The sequence below is a fragment of the Zonotrichia albicollis genome, chromosome 14 (assembly GCF_047830755.1).
Source record: "Zonotrichia albicollis isolate bZonAlb1 chromosome 14, bZonAlb1.hap1, whole genome shotgun sequence".
NCBI classification, from domain to species: domain Eukaryota; kingdom Metazoa; phylum Chordata; class Aves; order Passeriformes; family Passerellidae; genus Zonotrichia; species Zonotrichia albicollis.
The window spans coordinates 14,405,059-14,422,705 of record NC_133832.1 but is presented as its reverse complement, the minus strand read 5'-3'; the positions used below and the strand labels follow the sequence as shown (position 1 = coordinate 14,422,705).

At 38.1% G+C, this 17,647-nt stretch overlaps 1 protein-coding gene across 2 annotated transcripts in view; it reads right to left on the bottom strand.

Moving 5' to 3' along the window:
• Positions 1–1,240: 1,240 nt before the first annotated feature.
• The window catches only part of ZC3H12B (zinc finger CCCH-type containing 12B), a 21,908-nt gene continuing 5,501 nt past the window's right edge, over positions 1,241–17,647 (bottom strand). For both annotated transcript variants that reach the window (XM_074551692.1, XM_005488194.4), the window contains exons 2-6: positions 10,812–11,577; positions 8,848–8,987; positions 7,907–8,141; positions 7,714–7,820; positions 1,241–7,164 (exon numbers count right to left, since the gene is read on the bottom strand). In XM_074551692.1, the coding sequence (XP_074407793.1) occupies positions 5,744–7,164; positions 7,714–7,820; positions 7,907–8,141; positions 8,848–8,987; positions 10,812–11,449 (2,541 nt within the window). In that variant the 5' untranslated portion in view covers positions 11,450–11,577 and the 3' untranslated portion in view covers positions 1,241–5,743. The remainder of the gene's footprint in view (positions 7,165–7,713; positions 7,821–7,906; positions 8,142–8,847; positions 8,988–10,811; positions 11,578–17,647) is intronic.

Sequence of the window (17,647 nt, the reverse complement as noted above, 5' to 3'; positions counted from 1 at the left end):
CTGAATGTGATATGTAAAATAACTTTGAAATGTTTTTGTCACGATGTTTTTTCAAGTGATAGTCTTGAAGCCACTACTGTCTCTTTTTGATTGAAGTGTTTTGCTTCATGTTACTTCTGTTCATGATTTTGCTGATATTCATAACCAATACTGTGGTGTTTGCTGAGAGCTGGTGTGATCACTGCAGAAAAGGACTGAACAAGTAACTTGCTGCAAAGTTGTTGAGAAAAATGGCTTCCAGACAGTTTTTCCTAAATTCAGTTTTCTTTACCTATATTATTGGAATTTAAGAGGCTTCTGCAGTTACCTGTCAAAACCCCCAGGAGTTTAAGTGTATATTTATTGCACGACTCCTCAGTAAGAATTTTTTTTTTAAGTGCATCTGCTAGAGGCTAAAACAGAGGCTTTCTCTGAGTCCTAGTAATTTTTGGGTTTTACTAAGCAGAAGGAATAACACATCAAGGGAAGGGATACAAAAAGGGACATACAACTTTAGCAGCACATTGCATAGGGTTGAAATGCATGTTTAGAACAGCAGCTTCATGGATACTTTGCACTGGCTCTCAAGTAAAGGCTTAGCTACATGGCCAGAATGTAAATTTTATTTTGTTGTTCCTTCTTCTTTAGTTTTTTGTTATTCTGCTCTACTGCAATTGGTTGTTACTACACATCCAAAAATGGAACATAAATTGCATATTTCCTTCTATAAAAGCAAGCAGTGCCAATGCAAAAGGAAATAAGCTTTCTGTTTTGAGGGATTTTTCATGGAAGCTCTTCTCCTTTCAAGTATTTTTAGAAATACTTCTTTTACCCAGCAGTTAATTAGGCTTATTTAGGAAATTCTGAGTGAAAGGGATTTGTTCCTTTATTACTGCATTTAGCTGAGTATGAAATTACTTAAATTACTGTATTTTCTATTGCAAACAAGCATAACAGTTCAAATAAGGATGTGCTGGCACATACTGTGCCATCTGCAACATTTTTTTACTCATTGGAGAAAGTGCATTTGGTAAAATCATGTGCTGCTACTACTACTACTACAAGACCTTGATCAGCTGTAGTTACTGCCTTTTGTATCTGCCATTACCCCACCTAAAGGATCTGGGATTTTTTCAGTCAATCAGCTAAAAAAAACCCCAAGAAATAACTTGGACAGACTGCAACAGTTGTTTTGAGCAAAAAAGCTTTTTGGGGGTCTTGTCTAAAGAGGGTTGAAAAATAAAAAGCTAAAAACAAACAATCCAATGGCTCTCAGTTTTATTAAATAAGCAAAAATTTTTATATATATAAACTATAACATATTTCATATTATTAAATAACTGTGCAAAACATTTACATAGAGCAGGAGGGGAAGAGGTGATAGCCTATACTTCTTTTAGATTCTTGCAATTCTTTTAATACATTTACAAACTTTAAATACAGACCAAAATCAGCAATATTGTATAATGACTCTTGAAAGGCTAACCAAACACTGGCATAAGAATAATTTATGTGATGGTGCAATTGTATTTTTCCAGTTGAAATATTGCAGGAAATACACTCAATGAGGGCTCTGTCACACAAACAAGCAATAGGTACATCAGGAGTGTGAAAGCTGAATGCTCACCAGAGGTAACTGTGACAGATGCTTCAGGTAAACTTTTGGCAAGTCAAGATCAAGTAATACTTCAACTTTGGAACAAAGTTTCACAGAAATGGTGCACGTTCCTTCCCCTATGTGTGGAGTTATAAAAATTACAGTAATCCAATGTTCCTGTTTGTGGATTGATATAGATCAGGTATGCATACAGGTCATCAAGTATTTTTAATTTTATTATTTGAACAAAATACCAAAATGTATAATTTGGGACAAACTGGCATTAGAAATATGTAGGGGGAAACTCACCTACTTAGATGTTTTTGGTTTTGTTTGGGTTTTTTTTTTTTAATGAAGCTCCTTCTGCTTGTTCTAAGCAACCATACTCCACACCTATTTTTAACTTTACAGCTAAAGCATTTTTACAAAAGCTAAACAGACTCATGCTAGTAAATAAATTACATGCTGCAGCAACTAGAGCAGTGCCCACTTACCACTACAGAGATTTAAGAATACCACATACTGGTTTAACATCCATTTTCACTCATTTTGTCATTAAGACTTACATTATATTTGGGTCAACCAAAAAAACCCAAAGAGATTTATAAAATTTTACAACAATTAAACAGTAATGTTTAATTCTACAAATGAATAAAGCCAACTACTGCAGCTCAATATGACAACAACAGGACTAACAGCAGTGAAATCATGTACAATTTACTATATTACTGACATGTAATTCTTACAAAAAACATGAAATAATTCAGACTGACATCCCATAAAGCATTTGGTTTTTGATTGATGAATTTAAAGTTACACACTTTTAAGTGACAAATTATGTGAAAGTAATATAGCTGAAGATGAAAGAGAAGTAAATCAGAACTCCCAGAGAATGCTCTGGCCCCAGTAAAGCACTAAAATCTACTGCTCAACTCTTATCAACTGCAGTAGTCCATGATTTTACCTTCACACTTTTTTCCCCCCTCATCTAGAATTGTTTTTTCATGGATTTTATTAAAATATAGTTTCTAGAACTGTTCTTTTACAGTTTTAAAAACATTTAAATACCATGCTCTAAAAAAGAGCATTTATACAAAGTCTTATATTTACAATATAGACAGTTATGATCAGGTGTTAATAAGATCAACTCTTCCATGTAAGAAGAAATCCAAGCTTATGCGCTAAAGATTAATGAACGTGTCAGTGTCCTGAACTGTCTTGTAAACACAGCTGAAAACAGGTGTGGATGACCAAATTATCACTTAAAGTAGTTGATCAGCAAAGACTACATCACATAGAAAAGTTGCATTACCTCTAAGGAGGACTAAACAAGCACAAAATTTGCAGGTTATTTCCACAAGGCTGCACTGCCAATTCTGTAACTATGCACGAGAGATGCCAATAGCTTCTCAGAATAAGACAATTTGCCTCTGAAGTGCCTTAGGGAAATAGTATGCTGGGTTTGTGTTCTCACAGCACTCCCATTGTTTAAAAAGGAATTCTTCCATCAGTAAAACAAAGGTTAGTGAAAATTAAAATGACTGGACAGATCCAACAAAAATGGATATCTCCATAAGCCACCCAGCGCTTCCTACAGAAATCTCTGTTGAGTTTTCCACATTAGAAAACATCAAAATCACCTACTGATCCTCTCTTAAAATAGCTTATCTTTATAAATGGAGAAAAATGGAACAAACATTTTTCTGCATACAAATATTTAATTCCATGCAAGATGGAAAACATGAGTGCACAATAAACTTCATCTCATACCTAAATAATTTATAAATTAATTGGTTAGAATAAAATAGGGTCTATAGCAATTACTGTTACATTTTAAACACATGCAGATGAGTTAACAGCAACATTTTTACATAAAGTTTAGTGCAAGAATGTATCTGCTTAATAAATAGACTGAAGATACCTATGTAATGCTTTGAGGTGTACACACAGTATTTGTGCACATAATAACCTGGTTCTCAAAAGTTGTCCCTGTTTGTCTATAAACTACAAGTGCCCATTTTAAATAAAAAAATCCATAATTATTCATGGGCTACTTCCCTGTGACACATGGTGTCACAAACGTTGTGGTGAAAATGTAATACTGAAGTTAATCTAGAGATTATTTTTTTTTATACACAGTTTTTATACAATCAAGAAAAAGAGATACAATTTGTATCAACAAACAAAAGGTCATTTCTGGTTATTTGAGGCATTGCTCTCAGCTGCTTATATCATGCAAGAGAAGAGAATAAGAATTAATTGCAAATTAAAAATATGAAATGTTTTTGAAAACCGGTCAAGAGTTAAATCTGTTTTCCCCCAGCTGTTATAAGTGTCTGAATCATTTTCCCCACTAACAGAGAGAATAACCAACTAATTGAAACTTATTTGTAAGTACAGGATCACCTTCAAATTACTTCATTTCAGATACATAATGACATAGTCATTATATACATCACCTGTACCAACACAAGAAAATTTATCCTGTGTGAAATGATACAGTTATCAAATGTCAGTAAATTAACTGTAGTTGCACCCAAAATTGTGGTTTCTTGTTGGTTCATTTGGTGGGGTTTTTTTATATGACAGGAACCTATTTTGCATGTGATAAAGAGCCCACAAGATTTTCTGAATCAAACCAACCACTACAGTAACACAAGTGGAGAAAATGATAAACTTTGTTTCTCAGACAAACAGATAACTAGAAAGCAGCATGCAAGCCATTATCAAAACACCAGAAACAACCCTGACTGCAGCCTCACGTTCTGTGTGTTTCACAGTAAGAAACATTTAGGCAGTGTCACACCTTCTCATGAAGAAACAAAAGGCCATAAACCAGGCCTTCTCAACTTTCATGAAAAAAACTACAGTAGAAGTCAACAAGTCCTAGCTCGAGACATGTCGAGTTAGTCATGGTTCAAAATGTTGAAATATACAGTGGATTCAAAAAAGGGCGTACAGTCAGTGCAGCTTAAAAAAACCAATAAACGCCTCTTTTGGAGACATTTAGCTACAAAGGTTCCCACCCTGAGCAAGATACCAGTTGCGCAAACAATGCCACACAAAATTAGCTCACCTGTTGAAACAGGAACTCTAAAAGCCTTCACGAGGCAAATGCACACCTTAGCGTGGATGTGAAGAGCAAAAAGCAGGACAGCTCTGCCACAAACCCAAACTGGAGCATCTCTTTGCAAGCAGCAGCCTTCCCCCTCCACCCCTTCTGAAGATGATCTTGTACAGCCACCGTGAATGTCAGGCTCACTCAAACACCTCCCTTGCTCCCAGAGGAAGGGCTGCAGTTACTGAACTTCCATGTCAACATCCAGTTTTTGCTGCTTCAAGTTGAGTAATCCAGTTTACATAATACTGACAATTTATTTTCAGCTTGTCTAGTTATTTGGGCCAGCAGCTGCTTACTGCACATTTGAGAGGAGATTCTGGAGAGAAGCTACAGTTAAAGTTTCAGTTTACTGAATGGCACTCATGCCTTTACATTCCTTAATATTTTGGTCCTAATTTAATAAAGTATTTGGCTTCTGTTGGATTGAGCCAACATATTGAACAATGTAATAATAGTTATTCAAACTCTTGAGGGACAGTTCTGAAATTTAAGTATCAACAACTATGTTGACATTGAAAATCTGAAATCAGTTTTTCCTTTTATAAACAATTTTAATTTTTAAATTTAGCAAATTTACTTTTTCTTCACTACTTAAGATGCCACTAGGCAGTGTCAAATGACAAAGCTGAAACCCTAAAAGTCATCTTGGTGTGTATAGAGCATACTTTTAGAGGCCGATTAGGTATTTATAAGCAAATTGTAAGTGTACACTAATACATGCAATATAATTGCTAACACTAATTTTGTAGTAACAGCTTTGAGACACTGATTGTGACATTATAGTTCTTAGTGAGCTATCCATGCAGCAAGGTATGCATTTCCTATAAAATACTATTAAAAATCCCTATATTTTAAAATCTTAAAATTTGCAATACAATCAACTTTTATATAGTGCCTCAGCATATATATGATTGCTACTGTGTACAGAACTTTATACTATCTTAGTAGAAAATATTTACAATAGATTAGCCTCTTCCTTCATGTAAGTTTTCCTCTGGGTCCTATGTGCTGTACAGGTTCAATTATCCAAAAGAGGCTGTACTGCTCTAACGCCCTGTTCTTAATTTGGCAACAATCATAGCTGCCAGCTGTTGTGCATCTGTCATGTGGGGATTCTTCTCCATCACAGAAAGGACAACACTTGGAGGGAAAATATTGCAGAGGTTCTTGTATGTTTGATACTGATGTTCTGGGATGATGTGAGGTTCCCTTGGCTCACCACATATCCCAATCCAGGGATTTCTCCAGAGCTGTTCCATCTTCTCAGGCATGCTTCTAACCATGACAGGTTCATAACATGGCTGCATGAGGTTGTTACTCAGTGGGTAGGAGTGGTAGGTGTAGGAGTCTGATGCACAGGGCAGTGGATCCCAGCTGGCGTGCTGCTCCCGACACAGAGGTGGCCGTCTCTGCCTCGTGGGGTTGCTCTCATAGAGCCGAGAGTCAGAAATGCTGTCCATTCTGGTCATCACCAAGGCACGGCTTGGTTGTGCAGTTGATGGATGAACGTTTTGAGGCACAGGGTATTCTCCTGGACAACTGGACCGTGCTCCAACAACTGGATGCTGGGCATGTAGGCCTAAGTGGGAAACTGACTGTTTGCGAAGGGATTGCTTAGGCTCTTCGGGTCCGTAACTCTGACCTCTATTTAAGGCTTCATGGTAACCATGAGGGAAAGGCTGAAGACGATTTTTCGATGGCAGTCTGTGGCTCTTCACATTGTCTTCTGGACTGGCATCTGCTACACCCAGATACAAGTCATTGTAAGAGGAATAAGAATCATTACTTGTATGGCTTAAGCAATTGTCAGGACAGGGGCTTGAGTTTCTAGAATACATCCCCTGGTCCATATCAGCCCCGTAATAATCTGAGTTACGGATACTACTTATGCTTAAGTTGGAGAAATCACTGAGTAAGGAGTAATAGCCATGGTCCCCCAGCGACTCATATTTGGGATACTGGTCAATATAGCTAACTGAGGTGCCATGGCTATTGGTGACTAGTATAGGAGGATATTGCACACTGGACATATGTTCCAGTGAGGATTTCTGATGTACGAACTGTGAGGAACCTGGCACCGGACTGCTTGCAGAACGAGTATTTAATGCACCAGCTGCATGGCTTTTTGGTGGAGGGAGCGTTGGTACACTTAATGCAGAAACCAGAGACGGGACAGAGCTGGCCTCGGACTTCCGGGCTGCTGATAACTTTTCCTCAGGCTCCACAGCTACTGACCTAATGCTTGGATCTGACTGACGTTTTGGGGCAATGCGTTTCACTTCAGAACTGATTTCTCCTTTGGAGCTGGATGGCCCTGTGCCACATTTGGCCAAGGCTCCCTCACTCATAGTTTTCACAGCAGATAATTTGGCACTTATTCGAAGCTCATCCGCTACTGACCTTTGAGGCTGGTTTGCACGTTCTGGGTGGTAATATTTACATTTGTGCCCATAGGTGCACTTTTTACCTGAAAGAAAAGGGTTTTCAGGTTAAATAAATCAAAAACTCGTTCATACCACCAGTTGCTGTCTTTTTTCTTTACATCTTTCACCACTTTGTAACAGTAGTATTTCTATATTAAACCTCTAAGGATAATGATGTATTTCATATATACAGGCAGTCACAGACTCTGCTGTCTGCATCCATGTCTATCTGCATCAAAGGCAAGACACACAATTTTTTTCCCTACTGACTTATGATTTCAATCATGACAACATACACACAGTGCTATAAAAACAAATCAGCTTTAACACAGTTTTATAAATTACAAATCTCCTCCCTCCAATACAAACCAGAATAAAATAGCAAAAAGCTGTATTATGCACAAGGTGTATCTCGTAATCTCAATTTTCTGCTACACTGTTTTTATAAATATGTGCATGAGGGGTATAAAAGCAACATTGTGCTTGGATGGAAACAGGAAAAGTGGTACATTTTGTTCTGATAATGACAAGATGTTGATTGCTAGCTTCACCTACCTTTAAATGCAACAAATCAATCTGACTTAGGCACTTACCATAAGGACACGGTTGTTTCTTATGTTCAGGAATAACTGGCCTTTTTCTCAAGAAATTTTCAAGGCTTGGACCATGACGTCCTAAAGGATCATCTGGAGGCATAAATCTAAGAGAAAAGAAATTAAACATGACCAGTTTTTCCTGAGAATGCTGAGTTAGCAAATTCATTTACTTTTGAAGAAAAACCCATACTTGTCATTCACAAAAGAATACATTAGCAGCCGCTCCTCTATGAACTTCTTCCACTCTGGCTTTTCATTCTGAAGATCCCGATAGTTATCATTGGACACAATGATGCCATCTGAGTCGAAGGCAAGTTTTACTATGAATCGATCATCATAGCAAACCACTCTTCTTCCCTGAACTCTTCGAGATGGGGTGAAAACAAGAATTTTTTCTTTCTCCAATTTACGTAAGATTTCTTGATCTGTAAAATAATTTTAGTTGAGCAGTTTTTAAAAACTTATTAAAAGAAAGAAATGCAACCTTTGCATTATGAAAATTCTTGCCTTTTTTGTCTGACAAAGTATCTTGCAATTACATTCCTACACAGTCCTCGTTATGATTAAAAACCACCTAGATGTGGATTTTATTTCTGAGGTTTCAAAGCACTGAGTAAATATTCAATATATGAACTTCATAACCACTCTGTAGCCAGGTACCTTTACTCAGTCTTCCTGAACATGTCAGAAATTCAGGTGTTACTGTATTACAATAGCCTAGAGTAGAATGCAAGGACTTTCTATAGGTAAAAACACATGCTGCCTTTTCAGTGTTTAAGATAACCCTACTAACTGAGTCCCTGGCCTGTTAATACTTATTTCATGCTCACCCAGCAAAAAAGACTCAGTTCCTGTATGCTCAACATTTGTGAATGGGAAAAATTCAACTGCTGCTTCTCAAAAGTGTTGAAACCACCCAATAATGTTACAAAACCCACATCATTGTTAACACATGCAGATATTTAAATGCTTGTTTCCCAACCAATGAAACTGTTGTGTTTTCAAACAAACAGTTAAGTGCAACATCACCATCACCACATCCACAGCCCAGTACTGGGACCCATCAGAAACATGACAATATTTTTTTTTTTTACTTTTTAACCAAGGGGTCAAAGAAAATCTCGGTGTTACCTGTAATTGGTGCATCAGGTCGAGACTGTTCTTTTCTCCATGCAGGTACAAACACAGTGATATCTTTATGTCCTTTTTCCAGAAACCAATCAACAGCTAGTTGAATTCCCCGGCAGGAAAATCCTTCTTTGTTCCCATGGCTGAAGAACATGCAAGTTTCAGAAACAGCAAGGACAAAAGTTACATTTGGTTTTGGTTTTTGTTGTGGTGGTTTGGTTGTTTTTTTCTTCTAAAGCTGCCATGGTCAAAGGACATAAGGAAAACAAAGTCTGTAAAGTTTTATTAAGCCTCCTTACATAATTGGAAAAAGACAATTGTACAGAGCTATTCAGCTGTCAGATTACAGCAACCCTGCTACTTTAAAAGTCTATAAATTATGAAATTTTACTATCGCCAGAGCAAAAGCAATAAATCTGAAGTTTTTCAGTTTTTTTCATTTTATTAGCTGACCTAATGAAAAATATCACTTTCTGTGATAAACTGAGTTCACCTTAAGTAGCACCATAAAATGCTACCACAAGAAGAGGAATGAACAATGCTGATTGCCATGGATGATAAGTGCTTTTAAACATCTATATTAATAAAATATTTTCCTCTGATACTAAATGTTCTTCATTTTTATTAGAACTTCTTAGAGGAAAGAAGTAATTGTGTAAAAGTTGTTTAAGTCCCGTGCCCATCAAAAATTTGTTTTCTGAAACTCAAAGGAGTCTCCAAAACAGCACACAACTCCCTCATAAAAAAATCACACTTACTCAATGATAAATAATGGCTAGCTGAACTCTGTATTCTACAGACATATTCAAAAGTGGTATGGGAGAGGTATCTCTTATGTTAACCTAAGCAGCCAAGTGTACACAGAATATCCTGAGTCACAAGGGGCAAGCAGCGTAGCCATGCTGGTCAGCAGGTTTAGCTCATGTGTTATCTCTGTTCTGACACAGCTAAATTGCTCTGAATACTGAGCAGGCTCAATCATCAAGAGCTCAAATACCATGAATTCACTGCATTTCATTACCATCCACTGCATGACACTTTAAAAAGAATCAAGTTTTCCTGCCCTACTTGGTTACTTTCCTTTAATGTCCAGAAACAATTTTCAGTATTGTTCAAGGACTTCAAAATACTAAACCCACCCACACAAAAGCACACTACAAATATAAATGAGCCTAGCTTGGTCTTATCCTATGCAAGCTGTTACAGCTCCAGAGCTCAGTCCCCAAGGGGACTGGGTGCTAGAAGCCAGCTCGCTCTCAGACCAAGGCCGTGGGTTAGCCCCTAGCAAGCAGGGAGATATTCAGCTCTTAGTGATTAGGCAGCTCTTGTGATTTCAGCTTTGCTTGCTAGGTAGCTTTTCCCTTGGCCTAAGGCTCCAGCAGACGGTAGAGAGAGGAGAAGCAGAAGACACTGGCTGTTCCACGAGTATGGCTTTATTGTAGGGGTCCGTGAAGGGTCTCAGCTCTTCTTTTTCCGAGTTAGTAGGGGTACAGTATGCTACTTTTATACCCTTGGCCTGGATCCAATCCTGACCAATGGCAAAGGTGTTAGAGTGACCATAAGTGACCAATAGTAGGGTTTAACACAATATTGCCTTACATGGCTATAGGGATAAGGTACAAGGCGGATGTCCCTGGAGACAGGAAACTTCTTTGCTGCTGTGTCAGCATTCTATTCTCCAAGGGGCCCTGGCTAAACCTGAGGGGTTTACTACACAAATAGATTGCTTGAACAAAAGACTTGAGGTGAGAACTTGGATTTAAAATGAGGGCAGGGGAACTGGAATATCGATTACGTATAAAGGAGTAACAGCATAATTAAAAGCCTTGACTAAAGAGTCCATAAAATAGATGTATTATTAGTGTAATAGTCTACATGACTTAAAATTACTTTGCCATCAGTAAAAAGTATTTTTTAAAATATTTTAGTGATTTATTATTTTCAAATATTGTGACAGGGACACCCACCTCATAGCAACATTGCTTCCATCAATGACAATTGGCCTCAAGTTATCACTGTTATCCACCACTTCATCTTCCAGTGACAATTCAGGGCTTGTTATTTCCTTTGGGCAAGGGCCTCTTGACACCAGAGTACCAGTGGTACTGCTGGCAGTGCTTTGTCCCTCTGATTCACTTTTGTTGCCAAGTCTCACAAGCTCTGCTAGAACATCATTGATGAGCGCATCCGCTCCCAACTTATTCAGTACAGCCTGGATCTGATCTCCTGCATACCCAAGCTTTAAAGCAAAATCCATTTTAGCTTGGTATTCCTTGTCCAAATTTGTTTTGCATTCATCTAGCTTCAAGTCTTGTGTGATACTGCTCTGTGAAAAGCTTGGGCGATCCAGGCATGGGGACCGGCAGAGCGGCCGATGCGGTTTGGTGGAAACCTCCTTTTCTCTCCACTGAGCACTGCCTCTGAAGTATGGTTGCTCAGGCTCACTTTCTGAGCTCGTCCATTCCTCAGATTCAGCACTGCATTCCCCCACATCTTGCTCCACATTTCTGTCTTCTCTGGAGTGCCTCTTCTCCATTTTCAGCTTCCCTACCATAGACCAGGCCGTCATCACGTTCAGCTTCCAGCCAGAGCGCTCAGTTCTCATTCATTTCCAAAGCCACCTGGAATTCATGCCCAATTGCATCATGTTGGCCAATTAAAAGTTTACACAAGGCTGGAGCTAATCTGCCTTGCTTACTATATTCTGGCATAAGCAACACCAACATGAAGTTCCTTAAAAAGAAAGAAAAAAAAATTTAAAATTAGGTTTTGATCAATTCTGCAAAATATTCAACTGCAATTATTTTGTTTACAAGTCAGTAGATGTCCCCAGTCATTCACATTTCTATGTAAACTGATTATAATAAAGCATATAATTACACTGTCTGTGTAATCACAAATAAGACTCTCTTTCCCTCCCTCAGTTACTCCACCTACAAAAGAAGGACAATTCCCACACAATAAATATAGAACTGGAATGGATTATCTCAGTAATATTTAAAGATAATAACCCAGAAAAGGGTGAGACACCATTTTCACTGGAAACATGTCTTCTACTGCAAGAACAGCCTGTCTACACTTGGAACAACTGTGCAGTGTTCCAGTATGCATAAAATTCAACACAAACCATTTCAGCCTCATTCAGTAAGGATTTACTATCAGAACCAACAAGTTTACCTGGCAAAAGTGTCTTCTGGAAAACAGAACAGACATTTAAAAAAATAATACAAGCCACAAAAGAAAATCAAAAGCATCACCAGTGTGCATGTAAGTCAAAGCTTATTCATTTTTTCATATCCTTTTGGTTTTAGGTAACAAGATGCAGAAAATCACAGCATCTAATACATCATTTACAGAATCAGAGAACAGCCTCTTCCCCATTTGTGAGAGGCCATCCCTAATTCCTTTGGGATGATTTACAGGTGTTTCCCTGCTGCCTCCTGGAGTGCTGGTGTTTCCTGGTTCCTCTCTGACACTCAGAAGCACATCTCTTCCCCTGATGAATCTAGTTCAAAGCTCTGCTAGTAAGTCTTAGAAAAGTTTCTTTTTTGACTATTTCCCTACATTAATGGTGGAGTTCTGTTGTCTATGGGAATATTTCAAAGAACAACAGCTCTAGAAGAGTGATAAAATTTGATAAGCAACACCATAAAAAAGTCAACGGATCTCTGAGGCAGGTCCATATTGGCCTAAGCAACCCCCTAAAATTGTCTCAAAGTGAAACTGAGATTATTATCGTGCAAAACCTTTATATAGTAATATATAATAACCATAAACAGGCAAAGCAGTAACATTCTACCAGACTGCACTCCAATTTATGCAAACAGAAATGCACACACATACAGACAGCTGCTCAAAAGTCTTATTTCCTCAGGAAAATGCTAATCACTCATACCTAAAAAAAAAAAAACAAAAAACCTAAAAGGTCAAGTTTTGAGTCAATCATCATTATTTTTTTTAAAAAGAATAACCATACTTTTTCATGATCCTGGAGGACTTCTTCCAACTTAAAGAATTCTGTGGTAGTTTAAGTCCTTTATGCCATATGAAATAAAAACACAATTGCATTTGAATGGAAATTCCAATCTTGACTAGTTAGGTTTAAGTTAGACTTTAAAAACTTCTGTTCTTTCATGCTATTTATTCAAACAGTATCCCTCTAAATACTAGGTATTATTTTTACAGTATTCTCTTTTCATTCCAAGTGATTTTTCTTTCAGATAGCACTAACAGCAGTACATTTACAACCCAAGTACTTGCCAACTTAGATGTATTAATAGCTTGACCTGGAATGGATTTTAATTAGGTCTCATACATAACCTTGTACCTTGCCAACATTAAAAAAAAAAAGGATATTAAAAATTATTATAAAAGAAGGTTAAAATACAAGGTTATCAGCACACTGTACCCACAGCTTACAAAATATTGCAATGACGGAATGCTGTACAATACATGTGGCAAGACTAATTTTTTTCAAATTATTGAGATTGTACTGCTTTGGCACTGGACAAAGAACAGCATGATTCTGTTCATCCAAGTTTAAAGAGCTCCATTCTGCTTTCCTAGTTGTCATCTCTCTAAGCACAATGTCACAAGAATTTGGCTTTTGTTAAACTTATCACCTTGAAAACTCCATTCCCTCCCTGACCTCACAACGCCTTTGGTGCCTCCCCAGACTGTCCAAGCCATGTGCAATCACAGAACAGTTTTTCCTTGCATCCCCACTGTGTCCCACACTCCCTCTGTGTGTGAGGTGGCCCAGGCAGCCCCAGCTCAGGGTGATGGTGCCACCCTGACAGCACAGTTACATTTGCCCCCAAAGACAGCCAAATAAGAACATACACCTAAAGGAAAGCAAGCTATTAGGAATATCTAATTTAAAGCTATTCCAGAAATACAGACACTGCAGCTTTAAAATTGTAATTCTCATGATGCTCGCTGCTAAGCAACCAACCAAGTTTCCTTCCTAAACACCTCTTTCAGCACAGTCACGAGCAACTAGTAGAACTGATAATGTGATTCAGAAAAAAGAGTCAGACAAAGTCATGTCTATTTTGTTCATAAGGCCCAAACTGAAAGCATGTCTTCAACTTTGATGGTATTAAAACAGAAGGAAAATATCTGCACGGTAATAAAGTACTGTAATATAAATGAACACTTGCAAATTATTCAACAATCACTATTCAAATGACAATTACTATTTCGAGCTGGTCTAGAAATACTCTATTCAAAGCCTGTTCATTTCGGCAGGACCAACAGAAATTCAGGTAAAACAATGGACTGAACAGCTTCTTCTGGTCCCTTATGGCACTGCCTTTACCCGGACTGCCAGGTAAAGTGACGGCCCCGTGACGGACGGAGGAGAAGAGCGGCTCTGACAGAGCCCAGGTGGCTCTGCCACTGCCCCGGTAATGCCCAGGAGATAAGAGCGGGCCCAGTAAGCGGCCCGGGGCCGGGGCTGCCGCTATTGCCGCTCCCCTGCTCAGGTGCGGGGCAGCCACGGCCCGGCTCGGCCCCGGCCCCGGGAACCGGGAGCCTCACGCTCCTGGGCCGCACCGAGCCGGGGGAAAGGCAGAGCTGAGTCCCTCAAGGAAACTAAAGTCACTTTTCTAGGCAGGAATGACTCCATCGCAGTTTCCACAATAACGAGTTTTGCTTGAGGGAGCCGAGGCCGCCGTCAGCAGCGCCACGGCCCCGGGCGGGGGTGCCCGCACTGCGCGCCTGTCCCGGGCCGTGCGGCGGGCAGCGAGCGCTCGGTCTGTGTGACAGGCACTCAATAGGGAAACACCTATGTAAACTGATAATGACAAAATATATAAATTGTTCTGAATACTGAGCAGGCTCAATCATCAAGAGCTCAAATACTACAAAATTCACTGCATTTCACTACCATCCACTGAATGTCACTATAGAAAGAACCAAGTTGTCCTACCCTACTTGGTTACTTTCCTTTTCCTGTCCAAAGAAAAAGAAGTTGTTTTTCAGGCTCCCTCAAACCAGGCTATAAGTAAGCAGAGTCCTGTGTTAACCAATAACTCAGAATGGAAACTGAGCCAAGATACTGTTAGTGCCTATGAAATGAGAACCTTTCTTCCAACCTTTAAAATATGAATCAGAAAAACGCTGGGTGATTTATCAGTTTCTATTTGCCAAAGGAATACTTTAATTTTAAGATGCTTAAAATGAATACATGTTCAAATAGTTCTTGTACTTTTTAATCTAATAAATTAGACATGGTCTAAAGAAAGATCTGAGCACAGATCCACAGCTCATTTAAACATTTAGAGACATGTACAGTAGCATTCACAGAATATGTGCTAAGTCAAACAGCATTTTTAACAGAAGTGTTAAAATGGCAGATCAGGCTTTTCAGTCCCTTGATAAATTAGAGCCATATAAATGACAGCATTTTGATTCAGTTTAATGCATTTTTTTTCTTATCTTACTATGCAATGTCAGTCTCAACACATTCCTGGGAAGTCTCAACACTGTCATTTTGATGAACAGAGAAACCTTAAATTTACACAAATCAAAGGCCTAATACTGTATAGTGTTTTATCAAGTGAAACTCAGTACAATGTCAAGAAAAATATTTTACTTTTTCTACTTATTATGGCTCCTCTGAAATAAAACACTAATATACATTAAATCTAAAGTATTAGCTATTTACACCAGCAGTGAACATCTTGCCCTTAAAATTAATATTGAAACATCAATTGAAAAATAGCCTGCTAGCTATGATTAGCAATAAATTTTATTTAAAAGCTTCCTATTTTCTGAGTCAATTCAGATAAAGTATTTTAAAAGAAAAACAAATCTGCCATTTCTGTTTCTCCATCTGTCTCTCCCCCTCCCTTAACCATCTTTGGAGAAGAACAATAAGGAATGTGACTTAGCACTCTTCTATTACAGAGGCAAAGGACAAAGGAAGGTTTTCAGTGTTGACTCACCAGTTAAGATAAATGTAATTGTTACCACCACCCAACCCCGAAGGGGATGTTCTTCCTTGACAAATGCTGATGGAACACTTGTAATAGTAGGAAAAGTTCAGTTGTGCAGAGAGGGCTGAATTTCAGGAATTCATGCACCAGAATACATAGAACTGGAAATTATTTCAGAAATACCACTAGGCTTTAGCTTTCTGATCTACAATCTATATTGTAGTTCTTGTCTACACTGAACAGTGATGGAAAAACCCCACCCTAAACACACACAAATAAATACAGATAGATAGATATACAGATATATACATATACATGTAAATTCTAATTCTGTCAGTGTACCACTCAATAAATTTCATGGATCAGTTCAGAAAAGTGAAATAGAGCTCTTGCTTCCCAAATGCTGCAAAAATTTAAAAGTTTGGTAGTTCTCCTTCCTCATCAAGCTCCAGCCCACTGTTCCTGAAATCCTTTTATCACGGCTGGCTCAGTTTAAGAAAGTTATGAGTGCTGTTTGAGAACAATGGAAATGCAGGGTACTGCCAATGAAAGTAAATAAATAAAATGAAAAAAGTAAGCCCCTGAGTTAGCAGATCAAACATTTTTAAACATCATGATAATATCATTGAGTGGGTATGAAAAACTAGATCCATGAAATCATGCCATGGACTTCACCAAAACACATTATTAACTAGAACCTACTTGTTCCTCTCCCTGGAGCATGAAGAAGCTGATGGACTCATTATGACAGATGGAAAAGGCATTGGGTGGGAATTTTTTGAGGGAGGAATTAGTTTGTTTCTTAAACACAGATCAAGTTTACAGTGCACCTCAAAAAATTAATTGCAGCTGTGCAAAAGGGAACAACATCTTGCAACACAAAGGCAAGAAAGAACCATCATGACAGACAAAAATATATAAGCATTGTCATGTAAAAAAGTAATTGTGCAAGTGCCACCCTAAGGACCTAAGTTTCTCACTTTCCTTTTCAACACTGCTGAATGTAAATTACTGGTGTCTGGCTGGACTACTGATCAGGAATCAGGAGTGACAGTATCCTTCAGCAATGACAAGACAGCTGAATTAGATTGAAGAGCCTGTCCTTCCTTCCCCAACTGTGAAAAGTAATAAGCACAACTCTGCCTTTTAATGGTCTTTTTATTTCAGGAAAATTAGATTAAATACTGCATTTCTAGTGATCACGACTTTAAAAAAATCCAACCCAAAAACCTTAAGAACATCCCATATTTGCAAATGAGTTGCCATGCATTTCAAATTTAGATTTTTTTTTTTGGCTGACCTTGATGAAAACTTCCTCATTCAGATTAGCAGAAATTGTACTGAGTTACTATGTTATTGCTCAACCTGGCAATAACAAGCAAGGAACTAAATAGAAAAGCAGAGCACTTGGCTGCATCAGAAAAAACCTCATAGAAGGTGCTCAAACTTCAGTTTACTTTTCTAGCTCTGCTCAAACTGTAGATTTGTACATCACAAACACTAGGTGTTTGTCCTGCAAGATTGACAAGAGTATGACTAAACATGTGTGGCACCTTTTATAAAGGGTTCAGAAATTAACCTAGAGAACTTTTGGAAAATGCCAGGAACAGAAAAACATAAACCTACCAATAGACACCAGGGAAATGAGAACAAGTATTTTGATTAGCTCTAAGTTGGAGAAATCATGGCTATTTCTGAAAACCCAAAATAAAATATATGAAATACTAGGGTCACAGTAGATATGGAACATTAAATAAAGCAATGTTTTCTTTGCTGTGCAAATATGTGATTAATCCTTTGGCCCAAATCTACAGCTTTTACTAAATCTAAACTTGCCAAGAAGTCATTTTGTTTTCATGACT